The 23,391-nt window shown below is 43.2% G+C and overlaps 1 protein-coding gene across 1 annotated transcript in view; it reads right to left on the reverse strand.

Moving 5' to 3' along the window:
• The window catches only part of Man2a1 (mannosidase alpha class 2A member 1), a 168,055-nt gene that overhangs the window by 131,642 nt on the left and 13,022 nt on the right, over window positions 1–23,391 (reverse strand). The window contains exons 2-3 of the mRNA XM_075951125.1: window positions 11,155–11,406; window positions 8,952–9,096 (exon numbers count right to left, since the gene is read on the reverse strand). Of these exons, the coding sequence (XP_075807240.1) occupies window positions 8,952–9,096; window positions 11,155–11,406 (397 nt within the window). The remainder of the gene's footprint in view (window positions 1–8,951; window positions 9,097–11,154; window positions 11,407–23,391) is intronic.

A 23,391-nucleotide genomic window follows, 5' to 3' on the forward strand; every position in this document is an offset into this window, starting at 1 on the left:
GATACTAATACTGCTACAATATAGCATAATTAATGAATAAAGAACGGGGAGAGTTTCTTGCAGCTTTCAATATTGAGCAATATAACAGTAAATTAGCTTTTATTGCTCTTATACAATAGACTAATCAAGTATTCCCTTTTACTCTGAATTGGGTCTTTCTTCCTCTAAATTACTGCAAAAACTACAATTGCATATTAACGGGAGACCAATCAGAAAGATAATGTTTTATGCAAAGCTGCATGGGATGAATATTTTGTGATGTGGAATTATATTCCTACCTCTAGATTTAATAATCTGAGGACACAAGAGTTTCAGGTTCATTTACGTAAGCGCCCAATTCACAGCCTTCCTCTTAGCGTTTAATACACAAGAAACTGAACCAGGACTAGAGCCACATTAAGAATACGTTTCCTTTTATCCATTTTCACTCCAACAGTGTTGTCGCCCATATAAGAACTAACAGTTACTAGCTAGAAAGAAACTAAAATGAGTGAAAAATTAGTTAAACGAAGAAGGTATAAATCCCAATTCAATGCCACTGTTTTAAGTTTACAATTAAAAAAAAAAAACTAGCAACGTTAAAAGCCCAGCTGTCTGTTTTATGTGCAGTGAAGCAGCCTAGCATCTCTTAGTCACTGGCAAGCCGTGTTTCATGTTTTGAACTCTGGATCATGGTTTGGAAGCCTGGAGAAGAATCCTCTCAAAGGACACTTCCTTTCACACACAGTACTACCCTCCCACCCTGCCCCATCCTACACCCCACCCCCACCACAAACCCGGGTAAAAGGCACCTGGCCAGGGAACGGGGCTCCAGAAATATTTTCTCATTATCCCACTGGCCATACCTCTTTCTACCACAGTACCCCAGAGCAAAGAATTTGCCAACTCAGAGTGTGCCCTGGCCACTAAGTGAGAGTCCAACAGCCCCAGGGTGACTTTCACAGCCTGCTAAGTCCCTACCTTCCCCTCAGCCATACAGTAGGACCTCCAGCCTGAGAGTATCCAAGAGGCCTACGATCTGCAGTGTGTAGATAACAATATACTATCTGCAAGCACAGCTCCTATTGGATGGGGACACACCCACATCTGGGAGGAAAGAGAGTTTGGCTACCCCACAGGTTGTTCCTTCCCGAATATGCCATGGCCAAATAAGCCACGCCATTTCTGTGAGAAACTGCGGCCTGGGAAGCCTATTCAATCTCTCTGAGTCCTGAGTTACTTCTGTTTCTTTAGGTAAGCAGAAGGCCCACCTCACCCTCTCAATTCCCACCACATCTCTTCATCTCTCTACAATCAATTTCTTTTATTTATAACTTTTAAATATTTAGAAACAAAGAATGTGGCCTTCCTGTATTTTGGCCCTAGTTCCTGAAAAATTTAAAAACAGGGTTGGGCATATATACCACAACCAGAAATTCAAACCAAGCGATTCTCATGAATCTAAGAGTTCAGGGAGTATGTTGCTTGACACAGGAACACAGAGACAAAAGCACATGGACTTCATATGAACATCTATTCAACTAGAACGAAACCAAACAACTTACTAGAGTCAACGTTAATATATTCTGCTACCCTCGCGATCACTGCCCAGTAGCTCCAAGCTGCTCCGTTAGTTAGAGTCTAAGAGTTGCTAGAAGGCCAGGCGTAGTGGTGCACACCTTTAATCCCAGCACTTTGAAGGGAGAGGCAGGATGATCACTGCAACTTCCAGGCGTAGTGGTGCACACCTTTAATCCCAGCACTTTGAAGGTAGAGGCAGGATGATCACTGTAACTTCCAGGTCATCCTGGTCTACATAGTAAGTTCCAGAACAGCCAGGGCTACACATCTTGTCTTTAAGGGGGCAGGAGGAAGCCTCTATAAGGAACATACATCCCCCAAAAAAGGAGCCTCTCTCAATACCATTGCTGCATTTGTGAGGTTCACAGCTGCTGTAATCACTTTTTAAAATAACATTAATTCCACTCAAAACTTAAGTAAGCACTAACTTTTGGGAATTTGTTGGTTTTGAGTTGAATAATTATAGTGAGGTAAGTAACATACTGGTAATCATGTAAAAACCCAGCAACTCAAACTCTGAATTACTTCCACTGCACTGTTAACAGTATCATCAAATTTAAAAGTAATACAAGGGGAGTTTACGGCTTAAAAGAAACCTTCTTTATCTCAGTAATAAAGTTATTCTCTATCAACAAAAGATCAACAAGTTTCTCCCATCACTTGCTAATCCTTCAATATCAAACTGCAACATACAACCTTATACCTGAGGGACAGCATATAATCTTAATTGTTATTACCATTATTTGATTACGCCACTGATTAATTTTAATTCCAATGTTTCTATTATAAATTAGGTTCCTCTGTCCCCCTAATAAACTGGAAGAGCTTTAATTAACATTCCAGTTTACTCATCCAAATACGTATTGGGGAACTAATAGGGGCTAAGTAAGTCATAAGGCAAAGCTAAATGAAAACAGATTCCAAAGAGAATACCAGAACAACACGCTGAGGGAATAGAGAGAGAGAGTGGAGCCCTAGCAGGACAATAGACGTCTTAGCATATGCAGTGTCGGACAGAGGCAAGAGCATATGGACAAACAATAAGCCACTAAGAGAGCTGGGGAGCAGCCAGATAGGCATCAGTACATTGCAGACACGTGACTAGACCATGGAAAGCAATTTAGTAACAACAGTAGTGAGGTACTAAACATGTTCTAAACATTGAGTTAAGGCTTTCTATCATTGTTCACACATGTCTACACTAAGAACATTAGTTAGGCACAAACTAAAATGTAAAGTTGAAACATGATGGAGGAAGGTCATTGGCTAATAAAGAAACTGCCTTGGCCCATTTTGATAGGCCATCCCTTAGGTGGGTGGAGTAGGCAGAACAGAATGCTGGGAGAAAGAAGCTGAGTCAGTGAGTCGCCATGATTCTCCCACTCCAGACAGACGCAGGTTAAGATCTTCCCTGGTAAGCCACCTAGTGGGCTACACAGATTATTAGAAATGGGTTAGATCAATACGTAAGAGCTAGCCAATAAGAGGCTGGAACTAATGGGCCAGGCAGTGTTTAAAAGAATACAGTTTCCGTGTAATTATTTCGGGTATAAAGCTAGCCGGGTGGTGGGAAGCAACCCACCACTTGTATCACTACAGAAACAGAAGAACAAGAAGCAAGGTACTTGTAGTTCTGCTTAAAATGGTTACAGAGTGGAGTAGAAACGGGGCAAAGGACTCAAGAGGGTATCCAGGTGAAGTTAAGAGAACTTCGTGGCTGAAGAAAAGTTTCCAGGATTTGCGGAGTGTCAAAAATGAGATTGAGGCTCCTCCAAAGACTCTGCAAACCTACAAACCTGCTGATTCCTCTAAAACTCTAGATGCTTTGAACTCAGGTTTCCGAAGGAAGATAACCTTTCGTTCCCGTGGCTCAGCACCATCTAATAGTTTTCCAGGCCTATCAGCTTCACTCCTGTGACACTGTTTGAGATACGGCGCTTTTTAATGCATCTGAGAGGCCTATGTTGGAAACTTCACCCCACACCACAGAAGCGATCTGCATTACCCCTTAGAATGCTGAGGGTGGGCTCATCTTGCAGCTGTGTAATTCCTGAGATCCTCACCCATACTGCTTGCCTAAGTGCCCATTAAGAGACCTGCATACCTTGATATCTGATACTAAAAACTATGAGGTCAGGCTTCCAAAGAAGTTATCCTTCTATGCTAAGCGTATCCCTCTTCTCTGCTAAGGGGACTCTGTGAACATCTACTGGCAACTCCCCACACAGAGAGTAGCTGCTTAAAATTTGGGAGAGGGGGTTATATTAAAGACATTGATGGGCAATTCTTACAGTACACACGTGGGTTATTCAGACTTAGGGTCACACAAGTTATGCAAAGCACCACAGTTTCTGGAAATCACTTTAAAAGCTGGAAAACACTGCTTCTAACTCACGCCTAATCATAGAGAAAAACATAGCAATAAAAAAGGCCCTGTATTTCAAAGCACGGACATCCATTTCAACAGGAATAAATCAAAAGGAAAAAAGACTAGGAAATAGCATAATGATGTGTCCACTTTTGCATGAAGTTAGTAAGATCATTTTTGTGTTTGCTATTACTAGCATAGATGATGCTAGCTAGCTATGACAGTACTTAATTCCCTCACAGATGCTCTGCCTGTGGCTTCAGTAATGTACCAAGGAAAGGTAGTTTTATATTGAAGACCCATTCTCAAATCATGGTTCAGAAGCCAATGTCACATGTGCTAAGACCACTCTGCGAGAGGCAAATCTCTTATTATCTCTCCTGACTTTTTTTCTGCGAAGTGAGGGTAATGTTATAGAATTATCTTAGTGCTTCTGAGTGGAGTAATAGTTTTAACACTCGTAAAATGCCCAGAATGACGGGAAACCTCTGGAACATGGACCTAAGGGTTAGTACTAGCTTTTGTTACCAGGACATTGGTGAGTTCTCACACATTCCAGCTAAGAAAATAGATGGAGGCTGAAAACAGAGTCAGATATACAGTGGTCACCCACATCCCTCAAGAGCAATGGACATGTGTATGCCTCAAGAAAGAAGTCCACCGATGGCCCAAATCCCCAGATCTTTCTTCCTCTAAAAACGAATCTCAATACTCACATCTTGAATCCCTCTTATACACAGAATTCCACAAAGCTGTTATTTAATTCTCAAATGCTATCATTCAGATAAGGAGCAAGATGCCAAGTTAAATCTGAATTTTAAATAAGTAGCAAGTAAACATTTAATATAAATATGACTGATTTAAAATTTGGAATACACACATTTGTAGGAGAAAAAAAAAAAACCCTATCCATTGTTTACTAGAAATTCAAGTTTGGCTAAGTGTCCTGAATTTTTATTTGCTAACTTCATTAACAACTCAGACATTCAGGCAAATGTGTTAGACTGGCTACTCCCCATTTAAAAAAGAAGATGCAGACGCTGTTTAAATTAAATAAACGTCCTAAGAACCAGGGTGGTGGATGGGAAGAACATGAATTTTAGAATGAGACAATCCTGAGCTTCGATTCATCAGCCTCTGAGAATTTATCACTGACTGACTTCCAACAATTTACTATACCATTTAACATGGCTTAGCATATGACTCTCCCCTTCCCTGGTACAGGATGGACAAAAAAACCTGTCCCTCAGTTCTTCCTCATGCTATGTGGGCCGAGGGAATTAACCTTTTCAATAATGGTTGTCAAAACCAAAGAACAGCCGGATGGTGGTGGCGCACGCCTTTAATCCCAGCATTCAAGGCCAGCCTGGTCTACAAGAGCTAGTTCAAGGATAGGAACCAAAAAGATACAGAGAAACCCTGTCTCGAAAATCAAAAACAAAAAACAAAAAACCAAAGAACACAATTTACCCTGCATGGCTAAACAGAGTTGGACTTTCTCCCCATGCTGACATCACAGGCCTGGCCGCTACCCACCTCACTGGCTTCCCTCTCCACTTTGATATACGTAGACATTCACAAACAACAGCTGGCCAATCACTTTCAAATTCCAACAGTGTAATATTTAACCAAAAATCTTTGAAATTCAGACTGTGATTTCATGTTTTTAGTCTTTTTGAACTTTAGCCACAGATGTATAAACAAATCTATTTCTAATTATTATGTAATACGAAACACACCAAAAAATACATTTTCCTAGTTTTAAAAATGGGCAAAATCCCATCATGCATTAAATCAATATTTTTTTTCTAAAGAGCTATAAATGCACAAAAGAAAATTGCTTTCTGGTATAACTTAGTGACTAGCTCTCCCTACTGTTTAGAGTCACACGACAAGGGCCTTACAATATGCTGTGCACTTTACAAACTGCCTCCCTGACAAGATGCTGTGCACGCTTCCATCCAGTCTACCTTATCTTTTCTCTACACACTGGGATTTCTTTGAAGGAAAATTAACTAAATATTTTGGCAGTTTAACTAGTGGGAAGTGAAGAATTAAGATTGTAGATACAAAGGTGCTGTAATTGTGTTCTAATCAGTTTATTAAATATAACATGAACATGTATCCATCAACTCATATTTAATTTCATGGTCTATGCGTCAAAACTTTTCAAATCCATAGCGGTGCCGAGCTATCAGCATTTACCTAACAACTCCTTTTCTGTTCTGTTTTAATTCGTGTAGGCCATTTGAATGCTGGGTGACATATACCTTGCGGCCTGGAAAACTTAATTAGGAAATTTATCAAGTTACTATTTTTTAAAATGTATCTTGTCTTACCTACTAGTATAAACTCATCCCCAAAAGGAAACAATCACACACATGTGTGTGTATCTATGTATGCATGTACATACACACACCGTAAATCCCTTGTGAAAGGACAAAGACAGGACTCGTTTAAAAATCTATTTCAAATATTTCTATTCCCAACAGACATAAACCCACTGATGAAACAAGCTACCGAGTCAAAGCTTGTTTTAAATTGTTGCTGCAGAAAATGCAAACAACTTTCTATAAATCTCATTTAGAAAGTAAATTGCCTAATTGCACATTCATTTGGGAGTATTCTACAAAGATTTCCCATTACGGTCGTAGTTTGACTTAGAATACACACGCACATATTTTCCTGTTCTCTCCCTATTAACACAGTGATTTTTCATGATCTGAATGTTTTCATTTGTCACAGGATAATTTAGGTGATCAATGCTTTATTTTGTTAGGGAATCGTGAAAATAACAAAGAAAGTCAGTGGGTTCATCTCTCTATCATTTTGCTTCATGAGGCATTAGGTTTAATGGGTCTGTTTCTGACCACTATTTTTAACTCAAGTGGCAAAGGGCCTTAGGGTAAGGGTCATTAACATCTTCTACTAAGACAAAAGAGTCCACTATGGTTGCTAGGATACCAACAGACAGATCCATTTATTGCAGTCAGAAACAGTTATTACGGATGTCCTCACACAAAACAGCATACTACAGCTAGAACTATAATGCAAACAAACGGGGAATCTAAGAAATCCCTGCCCTCAAAGAGCTTAATACTGCTGTTACTCTAAAGAGTGCAAAGGGTGTTTTCAAAAAAAAATAGAAATAGAAATAAGGAGACACAGAAAAAAGTGGGAGTTAATGCAAAACATGAGACAAACAACAGGCCAAGTGTTTGACCCTAACCTAGAGAGTCGATTATTATTGCAATGCCTTGGGAGCAGAACGGAGAAGAGGTGCAAGGTGTCGGGTGCTGGTCTAGCTGGTCCACAAAAGGCAGTAGGGGAGACAAAGCCCTAGCCCTGGGTGAGCTCAAACGCAGTGAGTAGGCTCCGTACAAACTCTGCATATTTCTAAACTCGTGCAAGTGTGGGTATGTGTACGATGTGTGCCTACAGTCAAGGGATACAGACAGCCCAGAGAAGAGCTTTGCAAGTGACTACGTGCCTCGTATTAGACTGAGAATCAGCAACAGGCAAGAGGAGACACGTGTGCTTTGTCACGCGGGTTGACTCGAGAGAGAAACGCAGGTGAGCACGACATGAGGGATCCCAGTACTGTCACTGCTGTGTCACCGTGACAAGATGATAGCACCTTTCCCGTGATCGGTGCCACCAGCCTCTTCTCGGCAACAGCTATTTGCAAAACACTCAGCAGCCTGCCTGGTAAACCACGACTTTTAATATTATGGTTGAGCGCTTAAGTCACAGAGCAACAAGGAAGGGAGCTGGTGGGAACTGAGCACGGAGGGAAGGGGAAATGGCGGAAAAAGACTTCGGAGAAACCAAAAGAGGAAAGCGGTGAATCGCGTTCAGGCCCGAAGCTGCGAGTTGCACTTACATCACGGGAAGAGGACATCGGAAAGAGAGCGTTCAGTAAACTAGGAAAAGATGGAAGGAGGTGAGTCACGCATGCAGATACAAAAAAAAAAAAATCCTTGAAAGTAAGAGGCAAGCTAGAGAGGACGAGGTTCTTGAGGAAGGTAAGAAACACAAGCTCGGTGAAGTCTTTCAAAACAGTGTTTAGAAACCCAGCCTCAAGAACTACTGTACTAAATTCACTGGGCTCCCACTCTGTGCTGTGTGCGCTGTGTGTTCACACCAGTAAGCACGCACATCTAATCGCGTGCGCTGCTGAAATTATAGCAATTTCCCCTTACATTGGGGGAGGGGGATCACTGGCCTCGACAAATAAGAGCCTTCGTGGGAAATAACAGTAATTACAGCAATCCCAGATATCTTTGTGTCACGCAGGGTTCCTTTACATCTCATCCTGGGAAGATACTATCGTTCTAATTCTTCTGGATAAAAACCTTATCCACTGAGGGATTAAGTGACCTGCCTAAAGTCATCTTGGTCTACGGGCCCAGGCTAGGACTTAGACCCCTCCACCAAAGCTCCCAAACCACTGCTTCTACTTCTCTGGGTTAAAGACTCAAATCTTCCAATGAGCACCTCTGCCTTTTGGAAGTGGAATTTACTGGAGAAAGTGGTTCTCTCATGAAGTATCTTTTAACGTGTTAGGTTTATTTTACTTTATATGTATGAACGCTTTGCCTGCCCGTCCACGTGCATACCCCAGACCAGCTGACGTCAGAAGAGCGTGAGGCATCTCCTGGAACTGGAATTCACCATGGTTGTGAACCGCCATGTGGGGTCTGGAATTGAATCTGGGTCCTGTACAAGAATGCTAAGTGCTCTCAACTCATCACTAGGCCTCCAGCCCTCCCATGCAATGTTTCACCAGAAGCAAATAAAATAAACCACAGTACCCTGAAATGTACGTCCCCCAAATCCTTGTCGTGTCTATCATTGTTTCCTGCTCTACAAGTCGTACCTGGTAACGGCACATCGGTACAATGAGGATGGGATCTAAGAAGACCACTGTGGAGTCAGAGAGACAGGAGCTCGACCGGACCCTCATTACGGGACACGGGTGCTGGGCAAGCTTGTCAGAGCTATTAGGGAGTGCGGCCTTTACCTGGGTCATTATGAGAATGAGGCACCACAAAAACTTGAAGGGGCTCACTGTCCCACTCATCAGCTTCATACTGAATGTCAAATCCTTGCTTCCAAACGCCACCATCTGGGTTATCAAAAGGAATCAGATCATAAACATCCAACATCTAAAAATATGAAAGAAAAATAGTTAAACTTTAACCATTGTTAAGCTATACTTAAGGATGGTCAATATTTGCTCAAAGACATTATCAATATATAATCAAATAAAACTGTATAAAAATCAATTGAAATGTTTAAGGCCAAAATCATTCAAAGGCTTGAAAGGCTATTGTGATTCATAACTACCCTGATAAGAAAGCCCGCCCCATCTGCTTTCGATAAATATGATTTCATTCATTTATTAGAATTCCTCCTTTGGCTTTTAGTGGCAGTGTGATTTAACAGGAAAACAAAAACGCAACAAAAGATTTCTCGTGAAGTTTGGTTATGACCAAATATTTCAACATTTGCAAATACATCCTCCACACAACTTCTTACCTCATTTGGGGCGTCGGCTTCATAATCAGCCTCAGCTACCTTCTAAGTCTATATCTGACTGAGAACTCAAGTGTATTTTTCTATGTCAAATGCTGTATTTACCTTTTTATTCTAAAATACATATGGAATGAAATTTTTTAAACTGAGATTTAACTTTTAAGTAATCCGATGTGTTTCCACAGCCAGGTGTAGCGATGTATACCTACAGTCCCATCACAACGCTGAGGCAGGAAGGTCACCACAAAGTGAGACCTCATCTCAAAACCAAGTAAATGTCGTCTAGCTTCTGAATGCAGAATTCCTTGTAGATCATAATTCATTTTGGACATAAAGGAAAAAAACAGTGTCCCACCCAAAACGTAAAACTTGACCTTTATCCCTCATATTCTCTGTGATACTGAATGTAACAACTCAAGCAAGAACACTTAAATTGATAAAACTGAACAGACTACAAAAACTACATATTAATATAAAATATCACAAAAAATAAGAATATCAGAAAATTAAGTAACATGTCACGGAGTAGTTTAAGACAGTAACTATCTCTTGTTTTGGGACTCATGCCTTGAATAAATAAAACTAAGACTCCAAGGATAAGGCAGAAAATCTGTGGAGCACAGCTGGGCAGAGGGAAGAAGCATCAGGAGGAACTGCCAATCCCTTCTCCAGCCCTATCGTAAACGTTCTCTCTCCTCCCTCTAACACAGGCGCAGAGGCTCTGCAACCCCAGTAAAAACAGCCCACGTTTAGACCAAACAAACAACAACAAAAGAGCCTGCCATTTTGCCATCCCCCCTACCACAGTGGACGAAGGTGGTACGAAGAAGAACTCAGTAAAAATCAAAATGAAACCAAGCCCCAAGGAAACAGGTACCCTGGAAAGCCCAGGACTCTGGCCCCACCAGGATCTGCCCATGCACTAGCTAACCATGAGGGTACGGGTACAGGGCCTGGCCAGCCGCACTGCCTCCCACTGGCAGCTTGGCCTGTGAGCCACGGCTTCAAGATTATATCAAGATCTACCCCTTCTGGATTTTCAGTTCCATTACCCCCCAGAACAGGGTTGTCCAAGTGAAAGAGTTCAAATCCAACATGGCAATCTTAAATAGTCTAATAAAATGAAAGCAATAAAATTTTAATTATAGATTTTATCTAAGTTACCCATGGTATTATCAAGCCAACCTATAATTAATACAAAAATAAAGATACTTTATACACGAAGGCCAGAACGCTGTGTTTCCATTACAAACTTTCAGAGTGCTCGTCAAATCAAAGGGCAACATTGTAAATGCTTGCAGCCATGAGTGGAGGTCACTCTCCATAGTGGAAAGTATAGCTCTAGATTACTCCCTGCGTTACCAGAGGAGGAATGTGACTGTTTCCCTCAAAAGCAGGCAAAGTTATCACGTAGGCAAATTAAATCTTTAAGGATTTTTCAACCTCTACAGAAGATAAAAAGACAGTAAAGCAAGCGAAATGGCGGGGTTCAGCAGAAAATCGACAGAAGCGCAGGAGGAGTGGATTATACCACTAACAAAGCAAAACGATGGTGAGAACAAACAGATCTTGGCAAAAGGAGAAACTTCTGAAGCCCAGAGCTTAAAAAGTTGCCGAATAAGAACAGACACAGGAGTGACTCTGAAAACAAGCAAAAGGGCCGCTGGCTACCAGCGACTCTCCGTTACCTGCACATCTGGATGCTGGCTTCCACTCTGTGAGGCAAACAGACAGTCCTTGGGGTCAACCTGGAGGGCTGACTGTGAGGAAAGCAGGCGTGCCAAGCCCTGGCTGCCATTGCCTGGTGAACCTTTCGGACCGTCCTCCACAGACTCGCTCAGGTTGATGACTGAGTCTCTGATATTTGAGATGATCTCATTATTTTCAGCTAGCAAGCGCTCCAGATGGTCTATCTTCTCTTGCAATATTGAAAGCTGGCCCTGAAAGAAAAGAAAGAGGTAGCTATATGAACCATGATTGTGGTTCTAATCAAACTACACACTCACTCGTCCTTCCCACTTCTGTGAGCAAAGACGCACAATGGAAGGGCCGCTGGGACTGAACCGCCACTCTGCAGCCGCCATCTTTATCCAAACATATTTATAAAGTGCAAGAGAATGACCAAGCTATTTGGGGACTGCTTCCTGTTCAGGTCTCCAGAATCATGAACGCTGACGCATGCTATATTCACTCGTGAGATTTTAAATTTAATCAAAATAGATTGGAGTTAATTTGCCGGGTCAAAAAAACAAAGAAACTGAACAAGAATATTCCACTTTAGCCCTCAACAAATACTGGCCAATCCAAAGAAAAATCAGTCCATCCACTTTTAACTGCCATAGACACAAGCGTGCCCTACCACGTCATTGGAGATGCTTTTGTTTCGCTTGTGTGACATTCAGGGCGTGGTGGTGGTGTTAATTGATCCCCACATTCAGAGGCTTGCCATCCCAACAACCTTGTTTTACAGAACAGAGCAGCTAATGGCAGGGAGAACCATCTCTGACTTTGTTTCCACCCCGTGTACTCAGTTCCCAGTATAGGAAAGAAACGCATTTGTCATGTTTCCGCACAACGGTTCTGAACTGAAAGCCCAGGGTTGGGCATAACGTCACACCGTGGGAAGACAAAAACACCTAAGGTATATACTCATGTCTCTGAACATATAAGATGACACTGTACGCAACACACACATGCACGCACACACACAGACATAAACACTCACACGCACAGCAGCACACATATATAAAAGCCTGTGCACCAGGTCCCAGAAGCTCACCTTAGGGTTTAAAATAATATTTATCTCCATGGTGAACAATTAACTTCCATTATCAGAAAGGCAAAAAGGAAAGAAGGGAAGAGGGAAAAAATACCGAAATGTTGTAAAGTAGATCATCACGGGGTAGAAACAATCATGAAATAGACTTTAGCTGCTAAAAATTGAAAAAGAAAATCCTTCTTAATTTTCATTTTTATTATGTACCTGAGTGTTTTGCCTGTGTGTGCCCCGTGCCCTTGAAGGCCAGAAGACAGCATCAGCTCTCCCAGAATTGAAGTTACAGACACTTGGGACCTGTCCTGTGGGTGTTAGGAATTGAACACAGGTCCTCTGAAAGAGCAGCCAGTGTTCTCAAACACTGGGCCATCTCGTTACCCTAACAACAACAAAAAAATAAAATAAAATAAAAATATAAGGATGGTTATTTCCAGGAAAGTATCAAAACAGTGAAAATAGTGCTACAAAAAGGCAGGAATACCCAGAGTATGCCACCAAGCTTGGTGCAATGACCTTGATCCCCAAAACCCAAATAGCAGGAGGAGAAAACTCAACTCCTGGAACTTGTTCTCTGACTTACACAAGCACATAAATAAATACAGTAGGAAAAAACAGTAGAGAGAGGAGGCAGAGGCAGGAGGATATCTGCAACTTCAAGGCCAGTTTGGTCTGCCTCACAAGTTCTAGGCCAGCAAACGTTCTAGGCCTGCAAGAGCTAGGCAGTGAGGTCCTGTAAGCAGCTGAGGCTTGCAAAGGCATGGTATTTGGTCCCAACACGCAGCACTCCTGAGGTGAAGACCTGCTGCACTGGGTGTGGTGTGGTATGCTCCTCCCTCCAGCTCTGGGAACGAGGAGGAGGAAGGGTAAAGAATCACAGTTATCCGAAACTGTGGCTTTGAACACAGCTTGGAAGCTGACAGAATCACGTCCAACCAGCTGAAACTTTCATTCTCCAAGTGGGAAAGCTACGTGATGTTCCAAATACACGAACGTTCAAAAGCTATCTCCAGCTGTAGCCCCAAGTCCAAACCCCCAACATAAAAATGTTTAAGAGTCAAACGCACGGCATCTCTGTCCCTACCTTCCTAAACATGGTGTGGAGCAAATGGAGACATTCCTTCACGCATTATCACAGCACAGCAGACTGGAACCGCTTCCTGAAATCGCTATGACTCATCCTGCTGAGTACTGGAAACAAACAGCCTTCCAATGGGGCCTGCTCCCCACAGAGGCCACAGTCAAGCAAGTTCCCAACCCAAACGGACTCAGAACTTCAGCTTTGTCTCAAACATCTTCCTAAAATGAGGCTTTAGTGGACTCGCAGAGCTTTTAGAGGTACTATGTGTGGGTGTCATATTTGAATGCATTCTTCTAGAGCAATCTGGTGGGGAGGGGGATTTGCTTTGGATCCACGTACACAGCCAAGCTGCCTGTAGTTCAACCTGCTCAATGGGAGGGGAGAAAATAAAAGAAGCAGTCTAGGGAAAGTTTTTGCTATGAGGCCTTGGTCCCAAACCTGCATATTACCCAATACAAATATGAAGGGAGACATTTCAGGAAGAGGGAGCAGACAGGCATTAAAGAGGACTTTCGCTTTCAGTGTAACTCTAAAGATACAATTAATGACCAGTGCCCAGGATTTGATATTGAGTTAAGTACACCTAGAAAAGTACGGCCCGGGGCTATAGCAGTATTAATGGTCTAATGAATGCCATTTTTAAAGTATATTACGTACTAGAATAAAGTCTCCCTCCAAACAGCCGAAGTCCTTAATATATACCTCATGAGCAAATTCCATACACATGGCTGGGGGCGGGATGGGGGGGGTGTCGTGACCTAAAACGGATATACTCAGAGTGTGCATTAAAGAAACAGAAATGATAGATAACGTTTCAATTATGCTGGCAGGTCGAAGAATACTGACAGGAATATTGAAAATGACAGTTTTCTGTAGGGCAAGAAAATCACTTGTGAGGAAGGCACGTTCGCCTTTGATTTGCTAATCAGTTCTATAGGGAGGCATCCTCGGTGCTGTACTGCAGACACAGGCAGGGAAGAAGGTCGGATCTGATTTTCTCTGCTAGTGGGGAGAGACAAAAGCTGAGGGGGAACAAAACCCCACATATCAAAGACATAGGGCAGAGCTAATTTGGAGCCTACAACAAGGTAGACCAGTAGACCGGGATCAGGGCCTATGAACAAAATCAACGTCTGCATCCGCAGCTGGATCTGAACACATTGCTTAATGATCTGCCCCCAGGAGGACACTAGCTGCTGGGGACTAGTTACTGTGGTCACTCAAGCACAGCTGATCGGACACCTTCTTCCTTGAGTTACACCTGGAAAGATGGCTGTCGTTCCCTCTCCCGCCCCAAAGGCCTCACATTCAGAGGCCACGGCTCTTCTAACTTCCAAGTACATCTGTGTCAGCTGCCCGGAGGCTTCCTCTTGGTGCTGTTGCATGAGACTCCCCTTCGAAGGCAATCCATTCCCTGTGGTACAGCTGTCCTCTGACACCAAACCACAAGAGGCAGCCACTCCCATATGACTACGGTATAATATAGTTTAATTTTTGAATAGTAATTTATTTTTATGTGTATGGATCTTTTGACTGAACGTATGTCTCAGCAACTCAAGTGTGCAATGCCCAAGGAGGGTGGAAGAGGGTATCAGGTTCCCAGGGATTGGAGGTGCAGACAGTTGAGTCAGCATGCCGGTGCTGGGACAAGAACCTGGGTTTTCTGGAAGAGCAGCCAGTGCTCTTAACTGATGAGCCATCCGCCCAGTCCCACTATCTCCATTTTTAAAAGTCATCCCCACCCCTATGTGCCCCTTAACTACATGAGATGGCTGACTAGGATGCTACCTAACTGGCCTGCAGGATCTTGAAAAGGGATAAAACACAATCATCATTAGTACTGGGCCCCTTGCTGCTTCTGTTAACGGGAGAAATCCAGGCAATGTAGCCCTGAATAGCATCACAGGGCTGGCCCTGTGTGCCTAGAAGGCATGTCTAGAGAAGCCTGGGCCAGAGGACGGCAGGGGAAACATCTGCTCTAAGTGAACCAGCAACACCTGTCACCAAGGACTTGCTTGGGGCAAAAATGCAGAAGGAGCAAATTCTTGCTTTGCCTTCTAGACAGCTCCAAATTCTTCAAGTCTTTTATCTCCAGACTCTCTGTCACAGAATCCAGGCTCTCAATCCAAGCCTGAGTTTGGCACCAAGGGCTTCCTGGAGCCAGGGTCAGGGACTGTGGACTTGGAGGGAGGCAGAAAACGAGTTTCTGTGGCCCTGTCACCTGCAGACAGTCCGTGTTTCATGGACACCTGGGGATTACCAAGGCCTGTACTCAACACTCCTTTTGCCTTATGGTCCTCAGCTCGCTCACTGCAGGCCCATTGTATTCAGTTCCTGTCCACCTCACTAAACTGCCCACATAAATTCCCCAGATGCACATACTTCTCGCCTGATGCAAAGCATGCTGGGACCTCATCATCTCCAGGAGCACACACACAGCAGAGCACCCTTCATCCTGGAAACGGCCATCACTAATTCGATTTGCGGTACAGTGTGCCCTTGGCTTTTTTCCTGTGGCTTACTAATCGGTGTCCTTTGCTGGTTCCTCTCTCTGACCTCCAAATGGCAGCCTCCAGGTTAGCTCCCGGAGCCTGTTACCTTGTGATCTCATCCACTCCGTGACTTAAATGCCACGTTGTACTCCTGCCTCCAGAATTTACATATTCTGCTGATAACTCTGAAATTCACATCCTGATGGCTCTATTTAACATCAACCCTATGTGCTGAACACACCCTTCTCCCAAAGTCACTGCCCTTCTCACAAGGCCAGGAAGCAGCTCTGGTCTCCTCAGTAAGTTCCTTCAAAATGCTGGTATCCTGATTCTCTCTCTGTCCTCACAATGCTGACACACCCAACTTATCTTTAAATGCTTTTCCTTCCCATCTCCAAACACTCTCTGAAACAACAAACCCCTTCCCCTTTAACCTCCTCACACTCTGCCCACAAGACACCAATAATTTGCTGCATCGCTTCCATCTCCCTATGTGCGTGTTTACTCTTCCAGGCCTTGCTCAGATAGTGCGCCCGATGGAATATCCATTGCTACTGCCTTGTTGCACTGGAAAACAAAACTAAGATACCTGTATTCTTTATCACCGTCAAAACACACAGGGATGCAGTGTTTTTTTCCCCAACCAAGCTTTTCCCTAACTGTAACTGAGCTCCAAGCCAGCTCCTTCTCACCAATCTTCAGTGCCTTCAGGCATACTTTTCCTCTGTACAATGCTTCAACTCTCCCTAAAATACACCGCCACACAGCCTTCCTGGCTGTTCTATCTGAAATAGCCCTCTGTACATTATTCTTTCTCAACTTCGCTTTCATTTTCTCTACAGCAGTTTAGTGTACTCATGCATGGCACCCCTCTTTCCCCACTAAGTGGGCAGCTGTTCTGCTCCCCATGCTTGATGCCTGGCACAACACCTGACTCGCAGGACCATCTCAATTATGCATTACAAGAGAAAACCAAGGAAAGCACCAAAGGCTGTGGCCCATCATGGTCTAGAACAAAAAGGATCTGACGAATAATCCATCAATCTTCCCCCCCTCAAAAAATACAAAACATTTATAATCCTTTATAAAAAATTTAATAGTCATTGTATCAAAAAACAAATTAAAAAATAAGAAAAAGTGGAAATGTTAGTAGGAGAGATGGATCAACAATTACGAATATGTGCTGCTCTTCCAGAGGACCTGGGGTTCAATTCCCAACACCCACACCAAGTAGTTACCAATTGTCTGTAATCCCAGCTCCAAGGGGGACCCAGCACCTCTGGCCTCTGTGGGTATATGCAAACCTATACAGCTACACACGTACATACACACACTAGAAAATAATAAAACATTTTTTAAAGGAATGGAAAGGTCTACATTAATGGAGTGCTCTCTAAGGTCCAGTTGGAAGTGAGCCTGACTTGGCTTGGCACCAGGTTGACAGTCATGGCCTCATGAGCAAGGTAGTAATTGTGGCACCCTTCTAAGGGCAAAGATTCCGAGTCTCCGCAGTTCAACTACAAGTTCTAGCAGCTGGTTTCTACACACTGTGGAGAACGCAAAAGAAGGTTAAGGGGAAACTCAAAACAATGAATGCTTTGTCCCGTTTTGGTGATAAGATTTTGCACTTAAGTTTCTAACTAGGCTAATTTCAGGAGAGATGACTGCATGTTACACATGCTATACATAACCACCAAACATAATGCTCTGAACCTCCTGATCAACTCCATCCTTTTTACCTCTTTCTTTTCTAATGATGTTGAAATCTGCATATCACTTTACTACAACAAGACCTTCTGATAAGGGTTGAAGAGATAGCTCAGCACTAAAGAACACCTACCACTAGGCCAGGAGACCAGAGTTCAGCTCCCAACACCCACATCCTGAAACTCCAGGAGATGTATTGCACTCTCCAAGAGTCTGTCTTTGACCATGACCATTATGCAACACCAAATAATGGTTAATCTTTTTCTAAACATGTCCTCATCAGATAAAGCAAAAACAGCGAAGTAGGCTTGTCACAGTTCACAAGTTCCAGTTCTGGCATTTGCTCTCTGTGTGACCTTGAGGCAGGAAGCCGTGAACACACAGGCACTAATTCCCACTGCTGGAAATGATTCTGTCAAGATTTCAAACAGGAGGAGCCACCAAGCACTCCAGAAGGCATGATTATCACCACTGTATGGTTTTCAAACATCACACTGAAGGGTACATTAGGCACCTGCAAAAACAGTATGCATCCTGATGACTAAAAGTGACATGTGAACTCCAGCGTCATGAAACCCGGAACAAGTTATATAACCTCCCTGTGCCTCACTTTCCCCAGCTATAAAGTAGGGGCAGTGAATAACAACTAAACCGAGAGAGTTGTTGAAGATTAGTTGATACATGCAAATAAATTTAAGTAGTGTTTACTGAGGTAAATAGGAAAAATACTTACTTGAAGATGTCCATGCCCCAGTTCCAGATGCTAGAATATGGTAGGTATGTGGCGAAATGATGGTGATAAAATTTAAGATAGTGAGATTATCCTATCCAGAGACGGCTCCTAAGAGCACAGGATCCTCGAAAGAAAAAGAACAAGGCCCAAAAAGGAAACAGAGAACAGAAGAGTGTAGAATGATGTTCCTGCAAGATTCCAGTCTGGGAACAGACTGTTCAACTTCTAGAAGCTGGAGAAGACAAGAAACAGTCTTCTCCAGAGACGGAGAATACAATGCCATTCTGCAATGCCTGAGCTTCCACCCAGCCCCCCCCACCCCCACCTCACACTTCTAACCTCCAGAGTCTCCATGTTTGTTTGGTTACAGTTAGAGCAGCGCACGACTACACCAGGTAATGACAGCGCTACCTGAGTAAACACTGAGAAAGCAAGCGGTCTACACTGGCGGTCAGTGGGAGCCGCTCTGCTTACGGTCCCAGCGGGACTGGAGAGACTCAGACTCCTTGCAGGAAAGGAGGGTAAGAGAGAACTGCAGCATCCATCCCCAGAGGACAGCTTGGTCAGACAGCCCACATTTGCCTCTGCTCGAGTCAGCCTTTATTAGTAAAACTAATTTCCAGGGGGACTGGAGAGATAGATCAGGAGTTAAAAAGAGTGCTTACTATTCATACACAGGACCTGGATCCAGTTCCCAGTTCCCACAAGCTGCCTCAGAACTGCCTATAACTCGTTTCAGGAATCCATCGCGCTCCTCTGGCCTCTGCAGGTTCCTGCACACACATGGTGCATATAAACTTACACAAGCACATACAACATACACATAAAAATAATAAATATTTATGCCAGGTGGTGATGGCACATGCCCTTAATCCCCACACTCAGGAAGCAGAGGCAGGCAGATCTCTGTGAGTTCAAGGCCAGCCTGCTCTACAACAGCTAGCCCCAGAACAGGCTCCAAAATTACAGAGAAACCCTGTCCCAGAAATCAATCAATCAACAAATAAATATTTTAATTAATTTCCAAGAAAAGAAACATCAATGTAGTCATCTTGAACACTGTTTTAAAGTTGAAAAACTTAAAATATATTCAAGCTACTCTGAACCTCTGAAGGGGCAAGTACATTTCAGAAGGGATCTCAGCTTGCCCAAGAAAAGCCACATGGCTTACGCCAGGACAAGTGGAACAGCAAATGTAGCAGGAAGGAAATCAAATAATAAGAACAATAAAAGCAGATTGGTCTCCTGGTGTTTGACAGGGGCAACTGGGTCCATGACAGTGTCACTGAAGGAAAACGGGGTGCTGAAGTAGGAGAAAACAGAGGGGTACTCCTGCAGCTACCGGGTGTACAGGGGTATCAGGGTGCATGCAAGTCTGGAGCTGCAAAGAGAAGTCAAGGATGGATACCTAAGCAGCCGATATAATCGAGGATTTCAAGCACCGAGAACAAGTGAGATCACCTGGAGAGCACGCGCATGCCCGCTTTTTATCATGGGAAATGGTTTACAGGGAAGTTCTCACACATCCTCAATTAAGAACCCCTGCATTCGAGCTAAATATAGGCACCGGTGTCAAGGCTACTGAGCAGTATCTAGTCAGTATGCAGCCCTATCCCACCTATCCCGAAAAAACACTGCAAGTCAATCAATCCCAGGCACTTCACAGGGTTCCTGACAGGACAAGTAGCCCTTCAAAAGCCCGCTTGACCCCTGCAGACGCGGAGTGCTGAGGCCAAAGAGAGACCTGGCCTGTCTGGTCACAGTCAACAAGTCACAGACCACTGCTATATGGGTTTCCTAATGGAATGGGTTTCATTCCAGATCTGGAGCTTAATACACCTGGATTTCTTCCAGGAGCTGCGTGCAGTCATTAGTTCATGCAGAGAAGTGACATCACCATGTGACCAGAAAGAATATTCAATTATATACTGTCTTCCCAAAACTCAGTCATGACTCATAAATCTCCCACATGCTCAAGTAAGACTGACAGAAGCCACTCAGATATAGGTAGAAGACAAGAGTGTCAGGTGACTACAGAGGTTCCTGGCATGTCCTGGCTGGGTACTTCGGGACCTTGTGACTACACCTGGCAGCTGCTAGTCCCCAGGCAGGATCCGAACCGTGACCAGGAATGACACCAACTTATGACCACTCTGCTAGTAAACAGAGGCTGGGGCTCCTGATGCTGGCACTTCCTGCAGGCACAGACCAGAGCGCTGTTCCCCATCTCCACCCCACCTCCTCCCTGCCAGTCACCAGAAGGATGTTCAGATGAAAACCAAGTGGCTTCACCCGCACACGCCCAGGAACGCTGCATGGAACCACCTCCCCTGCACCGAGGCAACATTTTAGGCACCAAGTTATCATATAAAATAACAGTTTTGTACGACAGATCATCTTTTTCAAACAATTACTGAAGGAAGTTGAACGAGTATCTGGACTATAAAATATTTTAATAAAATGCAGCTTTACCATTTAGAAATCCACTGAATAACTACAATTAAGTGGCACCGTGCAAATTAACTATTGTCTAATGGAGTTCTTTAAGTCACCACTTCCAAATCTCTTCCCCACCCTCCCTCTCCCCTCTCTGCTCCCCAAAATGTTTATGAACAAAACTACTGACATTTCTCTCACGACTTACTGTAGTAGCATTCCAACTGTATTTTAATAAATAAAGACTGCCTGAAGATCTGAGAGCAAAACAGCCCCACTGGTCAGCCTTACAGACCAGGTTATGGTAACACACACCTTTAATCCCAGTAGCCACACTAGTTGCCATAGAAACTGGGTGGTGCATGCCTTTAATCCCAGCCCTAGAGAGGAATATAAAATGGGGAAAGACAGCTCTCAGGCACAGTCTCCTTCTGAGATTCCAGGAGGCAGAATTGACATTTCACACTGAGGTCAAAACTGTGGCTGGCTGTGTTGCTTTTTGGATCTTAAGGTTGAACCCCAATTTCTGATCCTGAGCTTTTATTAATTGTCCTTCAACTTCCTTTTAATATCTTACATTCTTTTTTAAAGCTTTTCTTTAAAAAACTGTTTATTGTAGTCATTTATTGGGAGGACACCCACGTGTCACAGCACAAGTGGAAAAGTCACAGGACAGCCTGCAGGAGCTGGGTTCTCTGCTCCCATCATCTAGGACTCAGCAATGAAACACAGCTTTTCGGGCTTGGGAGCAAGCATCTTTACCCACGGAGACAGCCCAGATACATTTTTATTCTTATACTTAGCATCTGATTATTAACTGAGATAATTTGTGAAAAGTGGATCTACTCCTCACCCAAGAAGTTGCATGTTCTCTCACAGGGTCAACAGGGTATGCTTTAGGTGGCAACAGTGCCCAAACAGCACAGTTCTGTTGGTGGATACCACCCCATTAAGTATTCTGGTCTAATCGGGTCTCTGACTTCTATCTATGCCATCTGCCTATCTCTTTACCCACAAGGTAATTATGATGTATATTTATACTCAACTCGCTCTCCAAAAATGAAGGGTCTATACTGAATCTTAGAATCTGCTGGCAAGAGTTCTGTCAACATAGCAATTTTGAGAAAGCACAATTTCAATGTAAAAAGAGAATAAATGTCTGCAATGGGAAAAGCCAATCAACCCAAACAGTGTTATTCTATTAAAATAAATACAACTGACATGCGTGAGATCACTTCTCATTCAGAAATGGTTTGGGAAAGCCTTTGAAAATGGGGTTGTTTCAGTAATACCACTTTTGGGTATATATTCAAAGGATGCTCAATCATGCCACAAGGGCATGTACTCAACTATGTATATAGCAGCATTGTTTGTCATAGCCAGAACCTGGAAACAATCTAAATGCCCCTCGACCGAAAAATAGATAAGGAAAATGTAATACATTTACACAATGGAGTACTACACAGTAGAAAAAATGACGTCTTGAATTTTGCAGGAAAATGGATGGAGCTTGAAAACATTATTTTGAGTGAGGTAACCCAGACACAGAAAGACAATTATCACATGTACTCACTCATAGGTGGTTTTAAAACATAAAGCAAAGAAAACCAGCCTACAAACCACAATCCCAGAGAACTAAGACAACAATGCGGACACCAAGAGAGACTAACATAGATCTAAACTACATGAGAAGTAGGAAAAGACAAGATCTCCTGAGTAAATTGGGAGAATGGGAACCTTGTGGGAGGATTGAAGGGGGCAGGGGAGAAGTAGGGAGGGGAGCGGAGAAAAATGTAGAGCTCAGTAAAAATCAATTAAAAAAAGAAAATGAGGCTGTTATTAAGTGGATTATCAGTCTCCCCAACAATCTTATTTATAGGAGTCCTTCCCCAATAGGTCCCTTCTAGCTGTTATAACAGAGAACAGACATGTAGACAAGCTCCATCTCCAGTCACAGAAACTCCGAACTTCCTGAGCATCAAAGACTCTAAAGTGTCACAGCATCTCTCTTAGTGTATAAACAACAAGCTGAACCAGCCACATGCAAAGCAAAAACAGGCAGAACACAGTCCCGAATACCATGGAGGAGAGTAGCTCCATAGTTAAGACCATGTACTGCTCACACAGAGGGGCCAAGTTCAATTTCCAGCACCATGACTAACTCTCAACCACAACACTCCAGCTCCAGGGCATCTGATGCTCTCTTCCCCATCCTGCAAGCACCTGAACTCAAACATGCACACACACACACCGGCACAAACATATATTTAATTAAAAATAAGATAAATCTTTTTTGAAAAGAATACAATAGTAACAAATTTCTAAGAGCGCCGTGAGCTGTAAAAGACACGTTAAGGATATGAACTTCTTGAGTCTCATACTTTATTTTCAATAGTTACTAGTTAGATTTTCTTACCCTAAAAGTTCCCAGAAATGTTTTGCATTTCAAGTCTTGTAACTCTTTGGCCCTGCAAGTTTTCAAGAGATGGTCCTGGGCCAAAAGCAATTCGTAATTCTCCCACATGTGGGTCAGCCAAACCAGAGCAGCTCTGTCAGGCACAGTCTGTTTGGAGGGTGTTTTTAGCAAGATGACTGGCCTCCGGACCAACCTTGAGCTATCTAGCTGGAGTCACTGCCTTTTGAGTCTTTATTAATCTCTCTCTTCATCCTCATCTCTCCCAACCATACACACAAAACAGTCCG

Source organism: Microtus pennsylvanicus, chromosome 17 (genome assembly GCF_037038515.1).
Source record: "Microtus pennsylvanicus isolate mMicPen1 chromosome 17, mMicPen1.hap1, whole genome shotgun sequence".
NCBI lineage: Eukaryota > Metazoa > Chordata > Mammalia > Rodentia > Cricetidae > Microtus > Microtus pennsylvanicus.